This window comes from Ovis canadensis, chromosome 6 (assembly GCF_042477335.2).
Source record: "Ovis canadensis isolate MfBH-ARS-UI-01 breed Bighorn chromosome 6, ARS-UI_OviCan_v2, whole genome shotgun sequence".
Lineage (NCBI taxonomy): Eukaryota > Metazoa > Chordata > Mammalia > Artiodactyla > Bovidae > Ovis > Ovis canadensis.
In genome coordinates, this window is record NC_091250.1 from 127,277,077 (window position 1) to 127,294,820 (window position 17,744).

The following is a 17,744-nucleotide window of genomic DNA, read 5'->3' on the forward strand; positions in this document are numbered from 1 at the left end:
GATTTATATTTTTTTAAAAGTAACTCATTATAGTTACTTAACTAAGGAGGCCTGTCGTATCTGTTAAAGTTCCTTACCATCAACAGGTAATGTGTTTAGGAAGCCTGGAATGCTCTTAGCATCCAGCCAGCTGTCAGTGAACTGTGCAGAGCTTATCTCAGCACAGATAATCTGAAATTCTATTGCTTGCTTCCTCTCTGTAGGTTCCACCTGGCTTCCCTTCTGCTGAGGAAGCGTATAACTTCTTTACTTTCAACTTTGATCCCGAACCAGAGGAATCAGAGGAAAAACCAAAAGCCAAAAATAGACATGGAGCTAACCAAGAGGAAAAGGAAGGAGAGGAAGAAGAGCCACCTGTACAGGAAGGAGTAAGCAAAACAGTACCTAGTATAAGATAGTAATGAGGAGAGGGAAGATGTTAATGGTGATGATCACATTGGTGGTGATGGTAGTGATGATGGTGGTGGTGATGGTGGTGATGGTGGTGGTGGTGGTGGTGGTGGTGATGGAGGTGGTGGTGGTGAGATGATGATGATGGTGGTAATGGTGATGGTGGTGGTGGTGATGATGGCAGTGATGATGGTGGTGGTGATGGTGATGATGGTAGTGATGGTAGTGGTGATGGTTGTGATGATGGTGGTGGTGGTGGTGGTGGTGAGATGATGATGGCAGTGATGATGGTGATGGTGGTGGTGATGGTGATGATGGTGGTGATGGTTGTGATGGTGATGATGGTGGTGGTGAGATGATGATGGCAATGATGATGGTGATGGTGGTGGTGATGGTGGTGATGATGGTGGTGAGATGATGATGACAGTGGTGATGGTGATGATGGTGATGATGGTGGTGATGGTGGTGATGGTGATGATGGTGGTGGTGAGATGATGATGGCAATGATGATGGTGATGGTGGTGGTGATGGTGGTGATGATGGTGGTGAGATGATGATGACAGTGGTGATGGTGATGATGGTGATGATGGTGGTGATGGTGGTGATGGTGATGATGGTGGTGGTGAGATGATGATGGCAATGATGATGGTGATGGTGGTGGTGATGGTGATGATGGTGGTGATGGTTGTGATGGTGGTGATGGTAGTGGTGATGTTGCGATGGTGGTGGTGGTGGTGGTGAGATGATGGTGGTGGTAATGATGATGATGATGATGTCCTAACTAGGAAGAGAGTGGCTAGGAGCAAACACGCCACCACCATGTAGAACAGCTCATCCACATCCTGAGCTCTTCAGATGATGCAGATGCAGGATAAACAGGGCTCTTTTAGAGGGTTTGTTAAAATAGATGGCTGGCCATTTTTCCAAGTTTCCAACCTAGTAGGTCTTCCCTGGGACAAGAGACCTTACTTTTTGGCACCAGGTCTAGATACAGGAGATCATGGAGAAAAGAAAAATGATCATAGCTTTTAAAGAGCCTAGGTGAAGGTGAAGTTGCTCAGTTGTGTCCGACTCTTTGTGACCCCGTGGACTGTAACCTACTAGGCTTCTCTGTCCATGGGATTCTCCAGGCAAGGATACTGGAGTGGATTGCCATTTCCTTCTCCAGGGGATCTTCCCAACCCAGGGATCAAACCCGGGTCTCCTGCATTGGAGGCAGACGCTTTAACCTCTGAGCCACCAGGGAAGCCCTAGAATGAACTTAACTGGAAAAGAAGAGAGAGTGGGTTTAAAAACAAACAGCTAGAAGAGATCAAGCCCTGAGCCTTTGGAGTGGGAACATGGACTCCAAGACCCTAGACTACCAGAGAACTAACCCCAGGGAGTATCAAATAGTGAGAACTCACACAAAGAAAACCACCTGAATACAAGACCTGGCATCACCCAACCACCCGCAGCACCCTGTGGAGGACACCTCATCTAAACAACAGACTAAACAAAAATACAAACCCAATCACCAGCAGAGAGGATTACCACCTCACTCAGCCTTGCCCATCAGAGGGAAAACAAACAAATAAACAAACAAACAAAAATTCAGCACAAATCTCACCCTATAAGTTCACACAAACCACTGGACCAACCTAGGAGGGCAGAAATCAAAAGGAAGAAAGAATTCAACCTTTAAGCCTGGGAAAAGGAGACCTCAAACACAATAAGTTAAAAAAATAATAATGAAAAGGCAGAGGAATCCTACACAGATAAAGGAACAAACTAGAAACCCAGAAGTCCAAACAAATAAAGAGGAAATAGGCAAACTACCTGGAAAATAACTCAGAATAATGATAGTAAAGATGATCAAAAGCCTTGAAAACAAAATGGAGAAAATGCATGAATTGATTAAGCAAGACCTAGAAGAATTAAAGAATAAACATTCAGAGACAAACAGTACAATTACTGAAATTAAAAATAACTCTAGAAGGAATCAATAGCAGAATATCTGAAGCAGAAGAACAAATCAATGAGCTGGAAGATAAAATGGTGGAAGTAACTTCTGAAGAGCAGAATAAAGTAAAAAGAATGAAAAGAACTGAGGATAGTCTCAGAGACCTCTCAGACAATATCAAATGCACGTCCTAAAAGTGCTGTGAATACTAGGTTCACGTTACTTTCTGTAGCCCTCAATTTCACCCTATAATTTGGGGGGTGGGGGCCTTGATTAAGTGCATTCACCTTTCTCTCTTGTGGGAAAAAAAGTGGAGCAATACAGTTTGCAGATTTTTCTTGCTAGACTCCACACAAGGATTAGTATTATTTTCACGTACAGAAATGTCTGCCTCTCCAAGGCAAATGCAACCTAGTGCTCTCTCCTCTCAGCCTTACAGGTGAACAGTTTTTTGTGCCCCATTCCACACCCAAGCTACAACTCAGATTCTGAAATTGTGGGTGGGATATGTGAGACCAGAGAAAACACACCATGAAAAATGGGAAGACTTGAATAGCCATCTCTCCAAGGAAGATACACAAATGGCCAAAAAGTACATAAGAAGATGCTTAGCAGCACCAATCATTAGGGAAATGCGAATCAAAACCACAATGAGATACCACCTTACACAAATCAGAATGACTATTCAAAATAGATGGGAGATAGATAGGAAGGAAAGAAGGAAGAGAGGGCAGACAAGTGTTGGCAAGGATGCAGAGAAACTTGTGCATCGCTCATGGTGTTGCAAGGTGGTGTAGCTGCTGTGAAAAATTCAAAAATTTTTGCTCTTCAAAAATTTAAACACAGAACTACCATATGATCCAGCAACCCCAATCCTGGGTATATACCCCGAAGAATTAAAAGCAGGCACTCAGATCGCTATATACTCATGTTGATAGAAGCATTATTTACAGTAGCCAAAAGTGAAAGCAATCTAACTGCCCATCAAGAGAAGAATGGATGAATAAAATGTGGTATTTTATTCATCAATATTCAAGAGAATATTACTCAGCATGAAAGAAGGAAATTCTAATATATGCTAAACATGGCTGAACCTTAAAGACATTATGCTAAATGAAATAAGCCAGTTATTTGAAATGAAAAAGACAAACTTTGTGTGAGTATTTTCACACTCACTGTGGATGCAGTCTTTCTGGTGGACCAACTGCAGGTCCTGGCTTTGCTCTGCTGTCTTCTCTGAAGTTTTCTCAGCCTGTCTTTGCTCAAAGTGGAGCTGGAGCAGGAACAAAAAAGATGGCACACTGATACCACAGGATATTTTCTCTTTTCACCTTTTGAAGTTTCTGACATTCTCTGCCTTCAGCTCTTGCTGAGAGCTTGGTTACTGTGCAGTTTACTTCACTCTTCTTATCGTTTCGAGTATTTAGCGAGGAAATATTAGGTGATTAGGCTACAGCCATTGTCTTCAGCTGCTTGGCAGTCTCCATAGCATTTTAAAGGGTGCTGCTCATACATGGATGTCAGGTTTAAAAAGAAGAACAAGACAGAGAAAGAAAAGAAGGAAAAAAGGAGAAAGAAGAGAAAGAAAAGGCAGAAAAGTTTGGAAAATATTCAAACTACATTAAAATACTTCAGCTGGCATTTGTGATTACAGGTTCTGTGCTTAGAATTTTTACAGTCATCATTTAATTTTTATTCTCACAAACCCAAGGAAATAAGATCTATTAATATCCCCATCTTGCAAATAAGAAAACCAGGGATCTGAAGGGTAGGTAAATTCCTCACAGTCACTCAGGCACTACAAGGTGAAGCTGGGAGTCAAGCCCAGGCAGTCTGAGCAGGGTGTGGACTGCACACTTGGCGCCTTTCCCATGGGGTTAGTGCCAAGGCGGAAGGTTAGATTATGCATAACTCATGAACCCAAGTTCTTTAAGTCATTGTCAAAGAATAGACACCTGCAAAGGAGGACATGCTCATTGAGATTGCACTTGCCTTGCTTAGCACATCTCTTCTGACCCTTCTGATTTTGGCATTTTCCAAGTATGTGGAATAGTGAAAAAACAAAGCATATTAAATAGGATAGTCCGTGTCGTTTTATGCTTTCTTTCAGAACAAGATAAAAGGAAAAGGTGACTTTATCTTAGGATACATTGTTCGGTGCATTTAATATCATGGATTGCTTTTCTAAGCACATTAATTGTCTTTGGGACTTCCCCGCTGGCTCAGTCAGTTCAGTTGCTCAGTCGTGTCCGACTCTTTGGGACCCCATGGCGTGCAGCACGCCAGGCTTCCCTGTCCATCACCAACTCCCGGAGCTTGCTTCCCTCGTGGCTCAGATGGTAAAAAATCTGCCTGCAATGCGAGAGACCTGGGTTTGATCCCTGAGTTGGGAAGATGCCCTGGAGGAGAGCATGGCAACCCACTCCGGTATTCTTGCCTGGAGAATTCCATGGACAGAGGAGCATGGCGGCCTACAGTCCATAGGGTCACAAAGAGTCACAGCCAACTGAGCGACTAAAACATTCACCGTCACTAACTATCTTTGCGGGATTGTTCCTGCTCTTTAATGTGATGCAGGATGAGGAAGAGTGGTTGGATGGCAGAGATGCTGAGGATCTTCTCCTGGGCTTAGATCACGCAGCTGAAGACTTTGTGGCTGTCAGACCTGCCGATTATGAAAGTGTCCACATTCGGCTGCAGAGGGAGAAAGAGCTCCTGTTCGTACCCAGCAGACGGACAGGTACTTTCTCTCTTTATCTTTCTGCCCAGCTTTGGCATCCACGTTTTCCTTCAGACGAAATAGAGCTAGTGTATAAAGTTAAAGTGAAAGTGTTAGTCGCTCAGTCATGTCCGACTCTTTGTGACCCCACGGACAATAACCCTCCTGGCTCCTCTGTCCATGGGGTTTCCTAGACAAGAATACTGGAGTGGGTAGACATTTCCTTCTCCAGGTGTATAAAAATGCCCAATTTCCACAACTGAACCCAATTTCTACTCTGACTTAATAGTCAAGAAACAGGTTCAAATCATCCTACTCATTCCTTCTCCCACTGTGTCCGCAAGTCTGTTCTCTATGTCTGCATCACTTTGAGAGAGTAGCGTAGAAACATACACATCACCACGTGTAAAATAGATCACTTCAGTTCAGGTGAGTCTCTCAGTCATGTCTGACTCTTTGCGACACCATGGACTGCAGCACACCAGGCCTCCCTGTCCATCCCCAACTCCCGGAGATTACTCAAACTCACGTCCATTGAGTCGGTGATGCCATCCAACCATCTCTTCCTCTGTCATCACCTTCTCCTCCTGCCTTCAACCTTTCCCAGCATCAGGGTCTATTCCAACGAGTCAGTTCTTCACATCAGGTGGCCAAAGTATTGGAATTTCAGCTTCAGCATCATCCCTTTTTTTTAATATAAATTTATTTATTTTAATTGGAGACTAATTACTTTACAATATTGTATTGGTTTTGCCATACATCAACATGAATCCGCCACGGGTGTACATGTAGCATCATTCCTTAAATGAATATTCAGGACTGATTTCCTTTAGGAAATTGGTTGGATTGGTTGGATCTCCTTGCAGTACTAGGGACTCTCAAGAGTCTTCTCCAACACCACAGTTTAAAAGCATCAATTCTTCGGCACTCAACTTTCTTTATAGTCTGACTCTCACATCCATACATGTCTACTGGAAAAACCATAGCTTTGACTAAGAGAAACCTTTGTTGGCAAAGTAATGTCTCTGCTTTTTAATATGCTGTCTAGGTTGGTAAAAATAGATAGCCAGTGGGAATTTGCTGTATGGCACAGGGAGCTCAAATCTGGTGCTCTGTCACAACCTAGAGGAGTGAGATGGGGTGAGAGGTGGGGGGAAGGTTCAGGAGCAAGGGGATATATGTATGCCTATAACTGATTCATGTTATGTGGCAAAAGCCAACACAATATTATAAAGCAATCATCCTCCAACAGTCCTTGGCGGGCTGTTGCTGTCTGTCATTCCCACAGACCCCACAGACTGTCCGCAAAGATCTGTTCTATGAACAGATCAAAGAGTGAGGAAGTAAATGAAGTCACATGGACTCCAGCAAACTTTGTAATTTACAGAGCACTTCCTCATCCTTCACCCCATTTAATTCTCCCAGGAGCCCAGAAAGACAGATGTTTTCATCCCTTATGTATGAGAGGACAGAATTCAGAGAAGAGGCTGGGCCAGGTTCACGCCACTGATGAGTCCAGCAGCCTCCCCTCTGATCTGGGTACTGTACTCCTCGCAGGCCATGTTAGGTATCGAATTATTTCATGATTCTCCAACATGGTGCTGCAGGAAAACACGTTCACCTTCCCCTTGGTCCTGCTTCTAGACATCAGTTTGGGGCATTTGCACTTTCTAAGAACCAAAGTAAAATCTCTGGTGGTGTCTTTAATTCACCAAACTGCAGTTTGAAATGTTTAGGTTGGCACTGATGTGGCTTGTGTTTGTTTATGAACTGTCTAGTGCCTACGTATAAAAAGCTTCCTGAGAATGTGCAGCCCAGATACCTGGAAGATGAAGGCCTTTACATCGGGGCAAGACCGGAGGTGCTGCGAACCAACCAGAACATCATGGAGAACAGGCTCCTGACCCAGGAACCGGTGAGCTCTCAGCCCTGTTCTCTAGTGTAGACAAGGAGGGATTCACAGAGGGTCTTTATCCTGACGGGCCATCACTGTGGGGTGGGGCTCATTTCCTCCTGAGGGTGTCTGCAGACTGGTTCATCCTGTCGCTGTTTTGTTATTATTGTTTTTTAATTTGTCCTCAATACCTTCAGTGACCCTCAAACATCACCTCTCTCCGCTCAATCCTACCTTTCCCAAGCTGGGTTTAGGCTCTTCCTACTAAATCACATATTGGCAAACCTTTTCCCAATTCACAGAAATTTTTAATTGTCCCAAGATAGAATGTTCTCAACTGTTTTTGTCCATGGTCGTCTGTCTTGAAATTTTCACGAATAGCATTTCCCTGGTGGTCCAGTGGTTAAGAACCCGCCGCAAATGCAGGGACACAGATTCAATCCCTGGTCCACGAAGATCCCACATGCCACAGGGCAACGAAGCCAGCACACCGCAACTACTGAGCCCACGCTCTAGAGCCTGGGAGCCACTGCTACTGAGTCTGTGTGCCTAGACCCTGTGCTCTGCAACAAGGAAGCTGCCGCAATTAGAAGGCCCAGCACTGCAGCTACAGAGTAGCCCCTGCTCACCCCAACTAGAGAGAGCCCCTGCATAGCAACAGAGATACCAGTGCAGCCAAAAAACTTAAAAATAAAATTTAAAAAATTGTTTAATAGGAAATACGTTTTTTTAAGCACTCCTTTGAAAGTGAAAGTGAAAGTCGCTCAGTTGTGTCTGACTCTTTGTGACCCATGGACTGTAGTCCGTGAAATTCTCCAGGCCAGAATACTGGAGTAGGTAGCCTTTCCCTTCTCCAGGGGATCTTCCCAACCCAGGGATTGAACACAGGTCTCCCGCATTGCAGGCAGATTCTTTACCAGCTGAGCCCCAGGGAAGCCCAGGCACTCCTTTAGCTTTTTCTTAAACTTATCAGGAGGGGGCTGAAAACTATATCTTAATTCTGGGGGGGCATTAGTGAAGACTCAAATTTTAAATTTTTATTAGAATACAATCGATTTACAATTGTGTTAGTTTCAGGTGGATATACATATAGGCACTCTATTTTTTTTAAAATTCTTTTCCCATATAGGCCATTGCAGAGTACTGAGTAGCGTTCCCTATGCTATATGGTGGCGGTGGTTTAGTCACTAAGGCATGTCTAACTCTTGTGACCCCATGGACTGTAGCCCACCTGGCTCCTCTGTCCATGGGATTCTCCAGGCAAGAATACTGGAGTGGGTTGCCATTTCCTTCTCCAGGGGATCTTCCCGACCCAGGAATCTGAGCCAGCTGGTGGCTCAGAGGTTAAAGCGTCTGCCTCCAATGCAGGAGACCCGGGTTCGATCCCTGGGTGAGGAAGATCCCCTGGAGAAGGAAATGGCAAGCCACTCCAGTATTCTTGCCTGGGAAATACCATGGATGGAGGAGCCTGGTGCTACAGTCCACGGGGTTGAAAAGAGTCAGACACGACTGAGGGACTTCCACTTCCACTTTCTTCACCAGCTGAGCTATGAGGGAAGCCCATGCTATACAGTAGCCCTGTTAGTTATTTATTTTATATATAGTAGTATGTATCCCCTGGAAACCATAAGTTTATTTTCTACAGCCACGACTATATATTTCTGTTTTGTAGTAAGTTCATTTGTACCCTGTGTTTTAGATTCCACATATAAGCAATATCATATGATATTGGTCTTTCTGTGTCTGGCTTAGTGAAGACTCAATTTCTGATAGAAATCGGGACTTTAAAATGTCTAGGGAGTGGGAGGTGGGAGAGAAGTTCAAGAGGGAGGGGACACATGTATACCTATGGCAAACTCATGTTGATGTGTGGCGGAAACCAAAACACTATTGTAAAGCAACTATCTTTAATTTAAACTAAATAATTTTTTAAAAAATAAAAGATCTACAGGACAGGGGAAGGTGCATGACATAATACATGGTGACAGAGAGTTTCCCCACAAGCGCTGTTTATTTTTGTAAACTATTTTCTGTCCTTCTGCTTGATCCCAGGGGAGGAGATGGTTTGGAGATGACGGGAGGATCCTGGCACTGCCAAACCCCATCAAGCCGGTTCCTTCGCGACCACCCATGTTTACACAGGCGCAGGACATTAAGCCAGAACTGGAAACCCTGTATAAAAAGGTAAACCTCCCCCTCCCATTTTTAATACATGAATTTACTTGAAAGTGCTTTGCTTTTTGAAGGGATTGGAGTGATGAATTTGCAACATCCTATTCTGACTTTTCTTAACTAATTCACTGTCTTGCACATAAAAAGGAAACGGCAAGCCTGTTATATAAGACTGAGTCTCCTGCCCACACCGAATCCTTTCTTAAACCCTTTCTTACATCAGCAACAAGCTTCCCAGGTAGGAAGGCTTGGGTCAGTGTCTTTATGCCCATGTCCAGGTTAGCTGCCCCAATATTTTCTCTTTTCTCTCTGTCATCTCACATATACTGCAGGGTTATTTCCCCCACTGTCTCTGTATTATATCACTGGAGATTTTCTATCCTCACAAATCCTTTCTATGGTATTTTTCCCAGCTCTTTTACCACACTGCCTGGCTTGAGTCCTGGCCCTGCCTCTTGCTTGGCTCACTTGACCTCCCTCTCCTCTCTCTGCTGGTGTTTCTTCCTTTGCAAAATGGCATCGGCTTACTAGGATTGTTGTGCAGATGGTTGAGATAATACATCAAAGTACATAGAACAGGCTCAGTGAGGTCTGACCGGCTGGTGTTGAACAGGCAGTTGCTTGCCTTCATTCCCCCCCCCCCCAACAATAAATGATTACATTTATTAACTATCTTTTTTAAAAAGTATTGAGTAAATATATTCTGGGGGAAAGAAGCTATATTAAAATTAAAAGAATTGCTAGGCTTTGGTTACATATTTCTTTAATATCAGATACATTCTTACTAAAAATTCAGATAAATCTATGAACACATAGTGACACTAGAGATCAGAATAATTGCTTTTTTAATGTTTCCAATTTGGGTCAACATAAAATGACTTTTTACTATGAAATCACTTCTAAGCTTTCAATCCATGTCCCTTAAACATCATATCATGGTTTTTGTTTGCTGTATTATCATTACAATATTATTATCAAAACTTACAACTTATACATCTTGTCCAGGACCACAATTTCCAACATTCTTTAGCTTTAGTTTTGTATTTATATGAGTTTAATGATGCAATTTATGCTTTTTTACAATCTTTCTGTTCCTCAAGGATTTTGTTTTTCTTAATTTTTTAGCTGACAAATATTTTGTTTCTGTGTCTTGGAGCTTCTGTTGTTGTTTCCTTGTTTTCCTAAGATATATCCATATGTACTTGGGCTTCCCAGGTGGCTCAGACATTAGAGAATCTGCCTGCAATGCAACAGACCTGGGTTCAATCCCTGGGTCAGAAAGCTTCCTTGGAGAAGGAAATGGCAACCCACTCCAGTATTCTGGCCTGAAGAATTCCACGGACAGAGGAGCCAGGCTGGCTACAGTCCATGGTGTTGCAGAGAGTCAGACACAACTTAGCAACTCACACCCCCACACACAATCCAGATGTACTTATTCCTTAAATTCTTGTGTATTAAGAAAGACCTGTCTTATTTTCCCTTGTTTGTTTTTATTTCCTTCCTTCATGTTGAATTATATTGCTCATGCTCTCCTGAAATGTAGCAAGGATCACCTCCTTCAGAAACTTGTGTAATTTGAAATGTGTAACATTTTGACACTGCTAAAGGCAAACAGAATAAGAGGATATAAGATCATCCTATAAGGCTAGAAAACTGTAGAGCTATAGGTGACGAACAGAGAAGACATGGACCCAAATCAGAGAATCTGAGCTGGGTGTCTACTAAGCTGTGGCTTTGGGCATCTCCCTTGACTGCTGTGAAGATGTTTCCTTAATTAAAAAATCACCATAATCTCTACCTCATATGGCCATTATGAGCTTTGAAATGATATATGTGTTTGCCCTTTTATTAAATTGTGAATTTCTATAAAATATTGTTATCACAGACAAATATTAATGAGTGGCTACTCTGTACAGAAATGTGGACCCTAGGAGTGGATTTACAAAGCAAGCATAAACCCAAGCCCCAGGCCTGAGGGATTTACCATCTACTTGCTTTATGACAAAGATACATGATATAATTAGTGATCTAGACAGTATCAACTTGTACCTAATAATCCATCAGTTTCTTTCTCCATCCATCCATCTGCTTCAGCATGAAACATTGATATAATGAAGCACAAATTTATGGGCTAAAATTAGAAAATAGAAGAGTCGTTACTATGGAGAGTAGGGTCTTGAGGGAAGCCGTTAATCTCATCTGTCGCCTTCAGAAGCTCTGAGCTACTTGGGAAATGCACGGGAATCAGAGAAGGGTGCAGATCTCAGTTTCAGCGAAGGGTGGGACTGGATAGGAGAATGCGGCTTGGACCCAAGACGGATTGGGCTCCCTGCTCCCTCTCCCATGAATTAGGTCCCCCGTGTAGAGTTTACCGTGTGGAATGTCTGCTGAACCCACGAGCCAGTGAGCAGGCCCTTAGGAGATGGCTGAGTAAGGACAGCTAGATGCCACCAGTGACTCTGTCCAGCCAAGAGCTTGGACTAGTGGATCTTGGGCTTCAACTAAATCTCCACTCAGACACAGTCTTCCTTCTCTCTGGGGAAAGAGCCAGCGAGGAGAGACCAGAGGGTTTCCTTCTAGTCCTTTTGAGAGGCGAGAGCTTCCTAGCTTTCGGCAGAAACAGGAAAGTAGAGGAAGATAAGAGTTCCACTGAGAGGGGCTAGCCATCCTGCATCACAGAGCAAAGAAGTTAGAGGAGAGAGATAGGAAGGGGCTGGAGTCTTCTGAGATCTTTTCTAGAGAGTTACGCTGCAAACATAGCAAAGCATGGAGAATATGCCAGGCTTCTGCCTACGAAGAAAGCAAAGATTATATTAAAGGAGTTGTTCTGTTTAGTTGCTAAGTCATGTCCAACTCTTTTGCAAACCCATGGACCATAACCCACCAGGCTCCTCTGCCCATGGGATTTCCCAGGCAAGAATACTGGAGTGGGTTGCCATTTCCTCCTCCAGGGGATCTTCCTGACTCAGGGATGGAGCTGCATCCCTTGTGTCTCGTGCATTGGCAGGCAGATTCTTTACCACTAGCATCACCTGGGGAGCCCTCTGGTCCCCTGCTAAATTAGAAGAACTGTAGTAGTCAGCACTCTTGAGTTGCAAGTAACAGAAACCCACTGCAAACCAGCTTAAGCCAGGAGAGAACTTAGCGACTCACAAAGCTGGAAGGACCTGGAGATGAATCATAAAATGAAGGCGGGGCTTTAGGAACCCGGACCCTGGGGCCAGGGACTCAGTGCTGGCAGTCTCTCTCTCTGCTTCTCTTTCCTCTGGTTCTCCTTGAATGGAGAACCTTCTCTCCCATGGAATGGAGAAACTTCTCTCCTGTTGTAGGCGGTCCAGAATTTGCCATGGGTTAGGACATTGATAATGTAAGCTCAGAGATGCCAGAGGAAAAGGATCATATCTTGTGGCAAGATTCCCATTATCAACACCAAGGACAAACTAGTCAGTTTTAAGAGGAACATACACTCCCCAACCTGATGTCCTAGAGACACACCCAGAAGATGGAGAATGAGAAAACTTCCCAGGGAAGACAAGAACAACAGCTGTAGAATCTACTGCCAGCTCTGGGCCGGATTCAGGTTCTCTTGCTATTATTTTCTGAGGGAGGGCAAATACATACATTTTACTTTAATTCCCCCAGTGATTGCTCTCTGTCTGTACAACCTTAAAATTTTTCTTCATCGGCCACACAACCTGCTTGCACTGAAAACGCCAGCAGCTAATCCACACGCACCACCTCTGATAGTTTAGGTTTTCAGTTTTCCACCAAAGACTGAAGGACCAAACAACTTCAAAATGAAAATAATATACCTAAGAAATATTGTTGGTTCAGCAGTAAAGAATCCACCTGCAATGCAGGAGCAGCAGGAGACGAGGGTTTGACCCCTGGGTCGGGAAGATCCCCTGGAGGAGGAAATAGCAACCCATTCCAGTATTCTTGCCTGGGAAATCCCATGGACAGAGGAGCCTGGTGGGCTACAATTCATAGGGTCACAAAGAGTTGGGCACAACTTAGAGACTGAACAACAATATTCTTAGGAGAAATTGTTGGTGCTTCTATCCTGATGGTTTTCAGTCTGCAAGAAAACAGATATAAGAGAAAGACAAGGAAGGACGGATCTTTTTCTCCCTAATAGGAATAGAGCTGGGGTCTTTTGAGCAATCTCACTCAATGACGACTAGGAGTCTTGGAAATTTTTTCACTTCGTTGAGCTGAGATGAAGGCAGAGACCACCAGCAATCGTTTAAACATGGGCTAATGCAGTTTGGGGGAAAGAGACACATGATAACATTGCAAGTAAATAGGACCATGTTGGGCTTCCCAGGTGGGTGGTGCTAGTGTTAAAGAATCCGCCTGCCAGTGCAGGAGATGCAAGAGACACAGGTTTAATCCCTGGGTTGAGATGATTCCCTGGAGTAGGAAGTGGCAACCCACTCCAGTATTCTTGCTGGGAAAGCTCATGGACAGAGGAGCCTGGCAGGCTACAGTCCATAAGGTTGCAAAGAGTTGGACTGAGCACACAGCACACATAGGACCGTGCCACCGACATTATTTACTCATACCAAGCAGAGTAGAAGACAGCATCTGAGGGCCACACTCTGATTGAGCCCAGAACTCTGGAACCTGTGGTAAGAGGAACGGCAAAGCAAGAACCAGCAGGAGCCAAGCAATCGCAGAGGAATGTTTCCATTAAGTCTCTGGGACACAAGTCTTTGAGAGGTGGAAATATTTTAATTAATCCAGGTGGCCAGAAGGATCGTAAGACACATAGTCACAACCTGCAGGTTCAAAAGCCTTAACACGATGGCAGGTTGTAATTGAATACTCTTACCCCAAAGAAAGAGGACAGAGATGGGCCTTTGCTGTGGCAACATGATGGGTGAAGATATTAATGTCAGAACTTGGGCTTCAGAAGGTACGAAATATTGGTGGAATATAACCCCTGTGGGGATGGGTTTCCCCCCCTGTAAATCCAAAGGGAGATTTGACTCAGCATATTTTGGAGCTACAATACTTTGGCCATCTGATGCAAAGAGCCGACTCACTGGAAAAGACTGAGAAAGATTGAAGACAAAAGGAGAAGTGGGTGGCAGAGGATGAGATGGTTAGATAGCATCACCTACTCAAGGGACATGAATATGAGCAAACTCCAGGAGATGATGAAGGATAGAATAGCCTTGTGGGCTGCAGTCTGTGGGGTCACAGAGTCAGACATGACTTAGCAACTGAACACCAACAACTGAGGTATAGTTAATCTGTTTTTTTCAAGCCTACTTTATTTGTAAACACATCCCAGTTTTACAAGAACATATTTTTTAAATAAAAAAGTCTGTGTGTAGGTCTTCTCACCAAAGACAGACTGACTTATTTTCTAAGAAAGAAAACTTATTGTTTTATGAAAATGGAGGGTATGCCATAGTGGAGGTCTGTAGGAAATCACAAATCCTAAATATACATTAGGAGTCTACTAATCTTTTAGGAGGGAAATAAGTACGACATTGAAAGACTGAAAAGAAATACACTCATATATCCTTACTCATGAATATGGATAAAAAGAAGGTAACAAAAAACCCAACAATGAATTTGCTGGTAAATGAAGACTCATATTTGAATTATTACTGTCAAATATTGCTACCATTTCAATGACTAATAGTAACTGAAAAGCAGATCACACTGTATAACAAGTGTGAAGGCCTCTTTGTCCATGCATACATGCACATCCACACACATACACACAGTGTGACCTCCAAGCTTAGTCTGATGGCGGGAACAATGGGATCTTGAGCTAGGATTCTAATTCTGGAGTCCGCTCTTCTGCTTTCCATCCCTCCCTCTGCATATCTCAGGCTTCATCCTTCCTGCTCCAGGCTGTAAAGCTCATATCCTAGTTTCCCCCTCTCAGCCTACGGCTGCTCACAAACAGGTCCTACTATGTGTAGTCAACCACTCATCTCTTGGAGTTATTGCAGGAAGATGGACCCCTTCCAGGGCCCACGAGGAGGATCTTGTGTAACAGCCTGTGGTTCCCTGACAGAATGAGTGAGGTGATGTATGTGAAGTACTTTATACAATGCCTTGTTGTTCTTGCTGTTCTTGTTCAGTTGCTCAGTTGTGTCCAACTCTTTGTGACCCCATGGACTATAGCTTGCCAGGCTCCTCTGTCCCTAGAATTTTCAGGCAAGAATACTGGAGTGGGTTGCTATTCTATTCTCCATGACATCTTCCCAACTCAGGGATTGAACCTGGGTCTCCTGCATTGCAGGTGGATTCTTTACTGTCTGAGCTACCAGGAAGCCTTATATGATGCCTGGTGACATACAAAATGCCAGCTGGATGTTTATGCTCAGAGGTGGAGCCAGAGCTGGAACCCAGGGCTTCTGCCCCTAGTTCAGCATCTTTACATGATGCCATGAAGAAGGTTAAATGAAGAGACTCCTGAACATGTCACCCGCAGCCGAAGAAGGATGAAAGCGCCACTTCTGAGTAGAGTAGTTGCAGCTGCCATTTAACCTCATAACTTGTAAATAGAACATTTGGGCCACATAATCTTTTCAGCCTAGACAGTATATTAAAAAGCAGAGACATTACTTTGCCAACAAAGGTCCATCTAGTCAAAGCTATGGTTTTTCCAGTGGTCAAGTATGGATGTGAGAGTTGGACTATAAAGAAAGCTGAGTGCCAAAGAATTGATGCTTTTGAACTGTGGTGTTGGAGAAGACTCTTGAGAGTCCCTTGGATTGCAAAGAGATCCAACCAGTCCATCCTAAAGGAGATCAGTCCTGGGTGTTCATTGGAAGGACTGATGCTGAAACTGAAACTCCAATACTTTGGCCACCTGATGCGAAGAACCGAATTTGAAAAGACCCTGATGCTGGGCAAAATTGAAAGTGAGAGGAAAAAGAAACAACAGAGGATGAGGTGGTTGGATGGCATCACTGACTCAATGGACATGAGTTTGAATAAACTCTGGGAGTTGGTGATGGACAGGGAGGCCTGGCATGCTGCAGTCCATGGCGTCGCAAAGAGTCAGACATGACTGAGAGACTGAACTAAATTGAACTGGCTGAATATTTTCCAGACAACATAAATAACTTCCAGAAGTTCCTCTCCGCAAAGGGGAGGCTTGAAGAAGTGTGAAAGCCCACATCCTGACTGTAGTCAGTGTTCATGACAAGGACAGAACATGAAGACACAAAATCAGAAAGGTCACCTCCCCATTTTGGAGCTCCCAGCCTCCAAAACTAGATTCCCAGAAGAGCAGCAGTGGTCGACATAGAGTATCTTAATGAGTTTAATGAAGAAAAACAGACGTTGATATAGCACACTGTACACCAAGTGATCCAGGAAAGTCCCAGTGGAAATTTCCACTCCTGTTTTCGACACACTCAGCTGCCCCGCCTCCCTCTTGCTCTGTTATTTTGCAGACTAATTTTCTTCTTCTCAGGAAAACAAGAGCCAGCACAAAGCTCGGTTCAGTAAATTGGTCTCTGGCTGTTGTCTGCAAACTAAAAACGTGTCCACATGGAGAGTGTCTATGATCCAAGTAATGATCAGTTTGGACTAGACTCTATGCTCTTCTCATTAAAAGAATTTCAAGGTCACCAGCTGTAAAACCCAAGAGTTCCAGGAAATGAGATAGTCGCATGACAAAGATTAGGGCTATGATTCAGTAGAGATAAACGCTGAAAGACCTAGGAAAGCAAGATTGAAGTGGTGTTCAGAAAAGGGCAGGCCCTGAAAGCTCCAGGGAACGGGGACTGGAGCGTGGTTCTCCTGGCTTGATCAGGGTAGAAGGGACTTTGTGCCTGGCTTTCCCATTGCACATTAGATGAGGAACTAGGAAGTGCCTGACTGTGTTTCCCCTACACTCTGCTCTTCTGGCAGGCAGTAAAATACATCCACAGAAGTCAGCATCTGATTGGATCTGGGGACTCTCCTGGGAATTTCCAGCTGGACATTGATATTTCGGGGTTAATCTTCACGCATCACCCCTGTTTTAGCCGAGAGCATGTGTTGGCGGCCAAGCTGGCCCAGTTGTATGACCAGTACCTCGCAAGACGCCAGAGGAACAAGGCAAAATTTCTCACTGATAAGGTACCTGTGATCTCTTGCGTGCCAATTGTTGATAGGGTTGGTTCTCCCAAGGAGCCCAATCAATACAAATGCCTACCAGCAGCAAAGGCTCACGTGCCTCCTTCATGTTCCCTCTGTCTAGGATGTGATGTGTTGTCCTACCTAGAGGCACAAGAAAGTCTAGGACAATGCACGTTTGGTGTGTGCAAATTCAGTGGCACACACTTGGCTTAGAGAACCATTTGTGCAAACCGAGCAAATGATCTCACCCACCTCGAATGGGTATTAGATGGCAGATACAAGGCTCGTCTTGCCTGTGTGATCTCAGAGGGTGAGATTGTTCACCGTTTGAGAATTTCTTGGTCCTCGGAGACATTCTCATCATTACATGTTAATTTCCCCAATAGGATACCTAAACAAAAGTCAGTTGTTTCAACTGATACTCAGAAATGGCTATCCATTTTGGATTTACTTCTAATGTGACACTGTCCCATGGAATATTCATGGGTAGTCTTGATTATAGATAATTTTAGTCTTAGACCCTGACCTTA

The 17,744-nt window shown here is 44.0% G+C and overlaps 1 protein-coding gene across 5 annotated transcripts in view; it reads left to right on the plus strand.

Moving 5' to 3' along the window:
• The window catches only part of CC2D2A (coiled-coil and C2 domain containing 2A), a 132,530-nt gene that overhangs the window by 44,280 nt on the left and 70,506 nt on the right, over positions 1-17,744 (plus strand). For all 5 annotated transcript variants that reach the window (XM_069594719.1, XM_069594722.1, XM_069594720.1 and 2 more), the window contains 5 exons: positions 204-368; positions 4,910-5,072; positions 6,830-6,966; positions 8,998-9,129; positions 17,005-17,214. In XM_069594719.1, the coding sequence (XP_069450820.1) occupies positions 204-368; positions 4,910-5,072; positions 6,830-6,966; positions 8,998-9,129; positions 17,005-17,214 (807 nt within the window). The remainder of the gene's footprint in view (positions 1-203; positions 369-4,909; positions 5,073-6,829; positions 6,967-8,997; positions 9,130-17,004; positions 17,215-17,744) is intronic.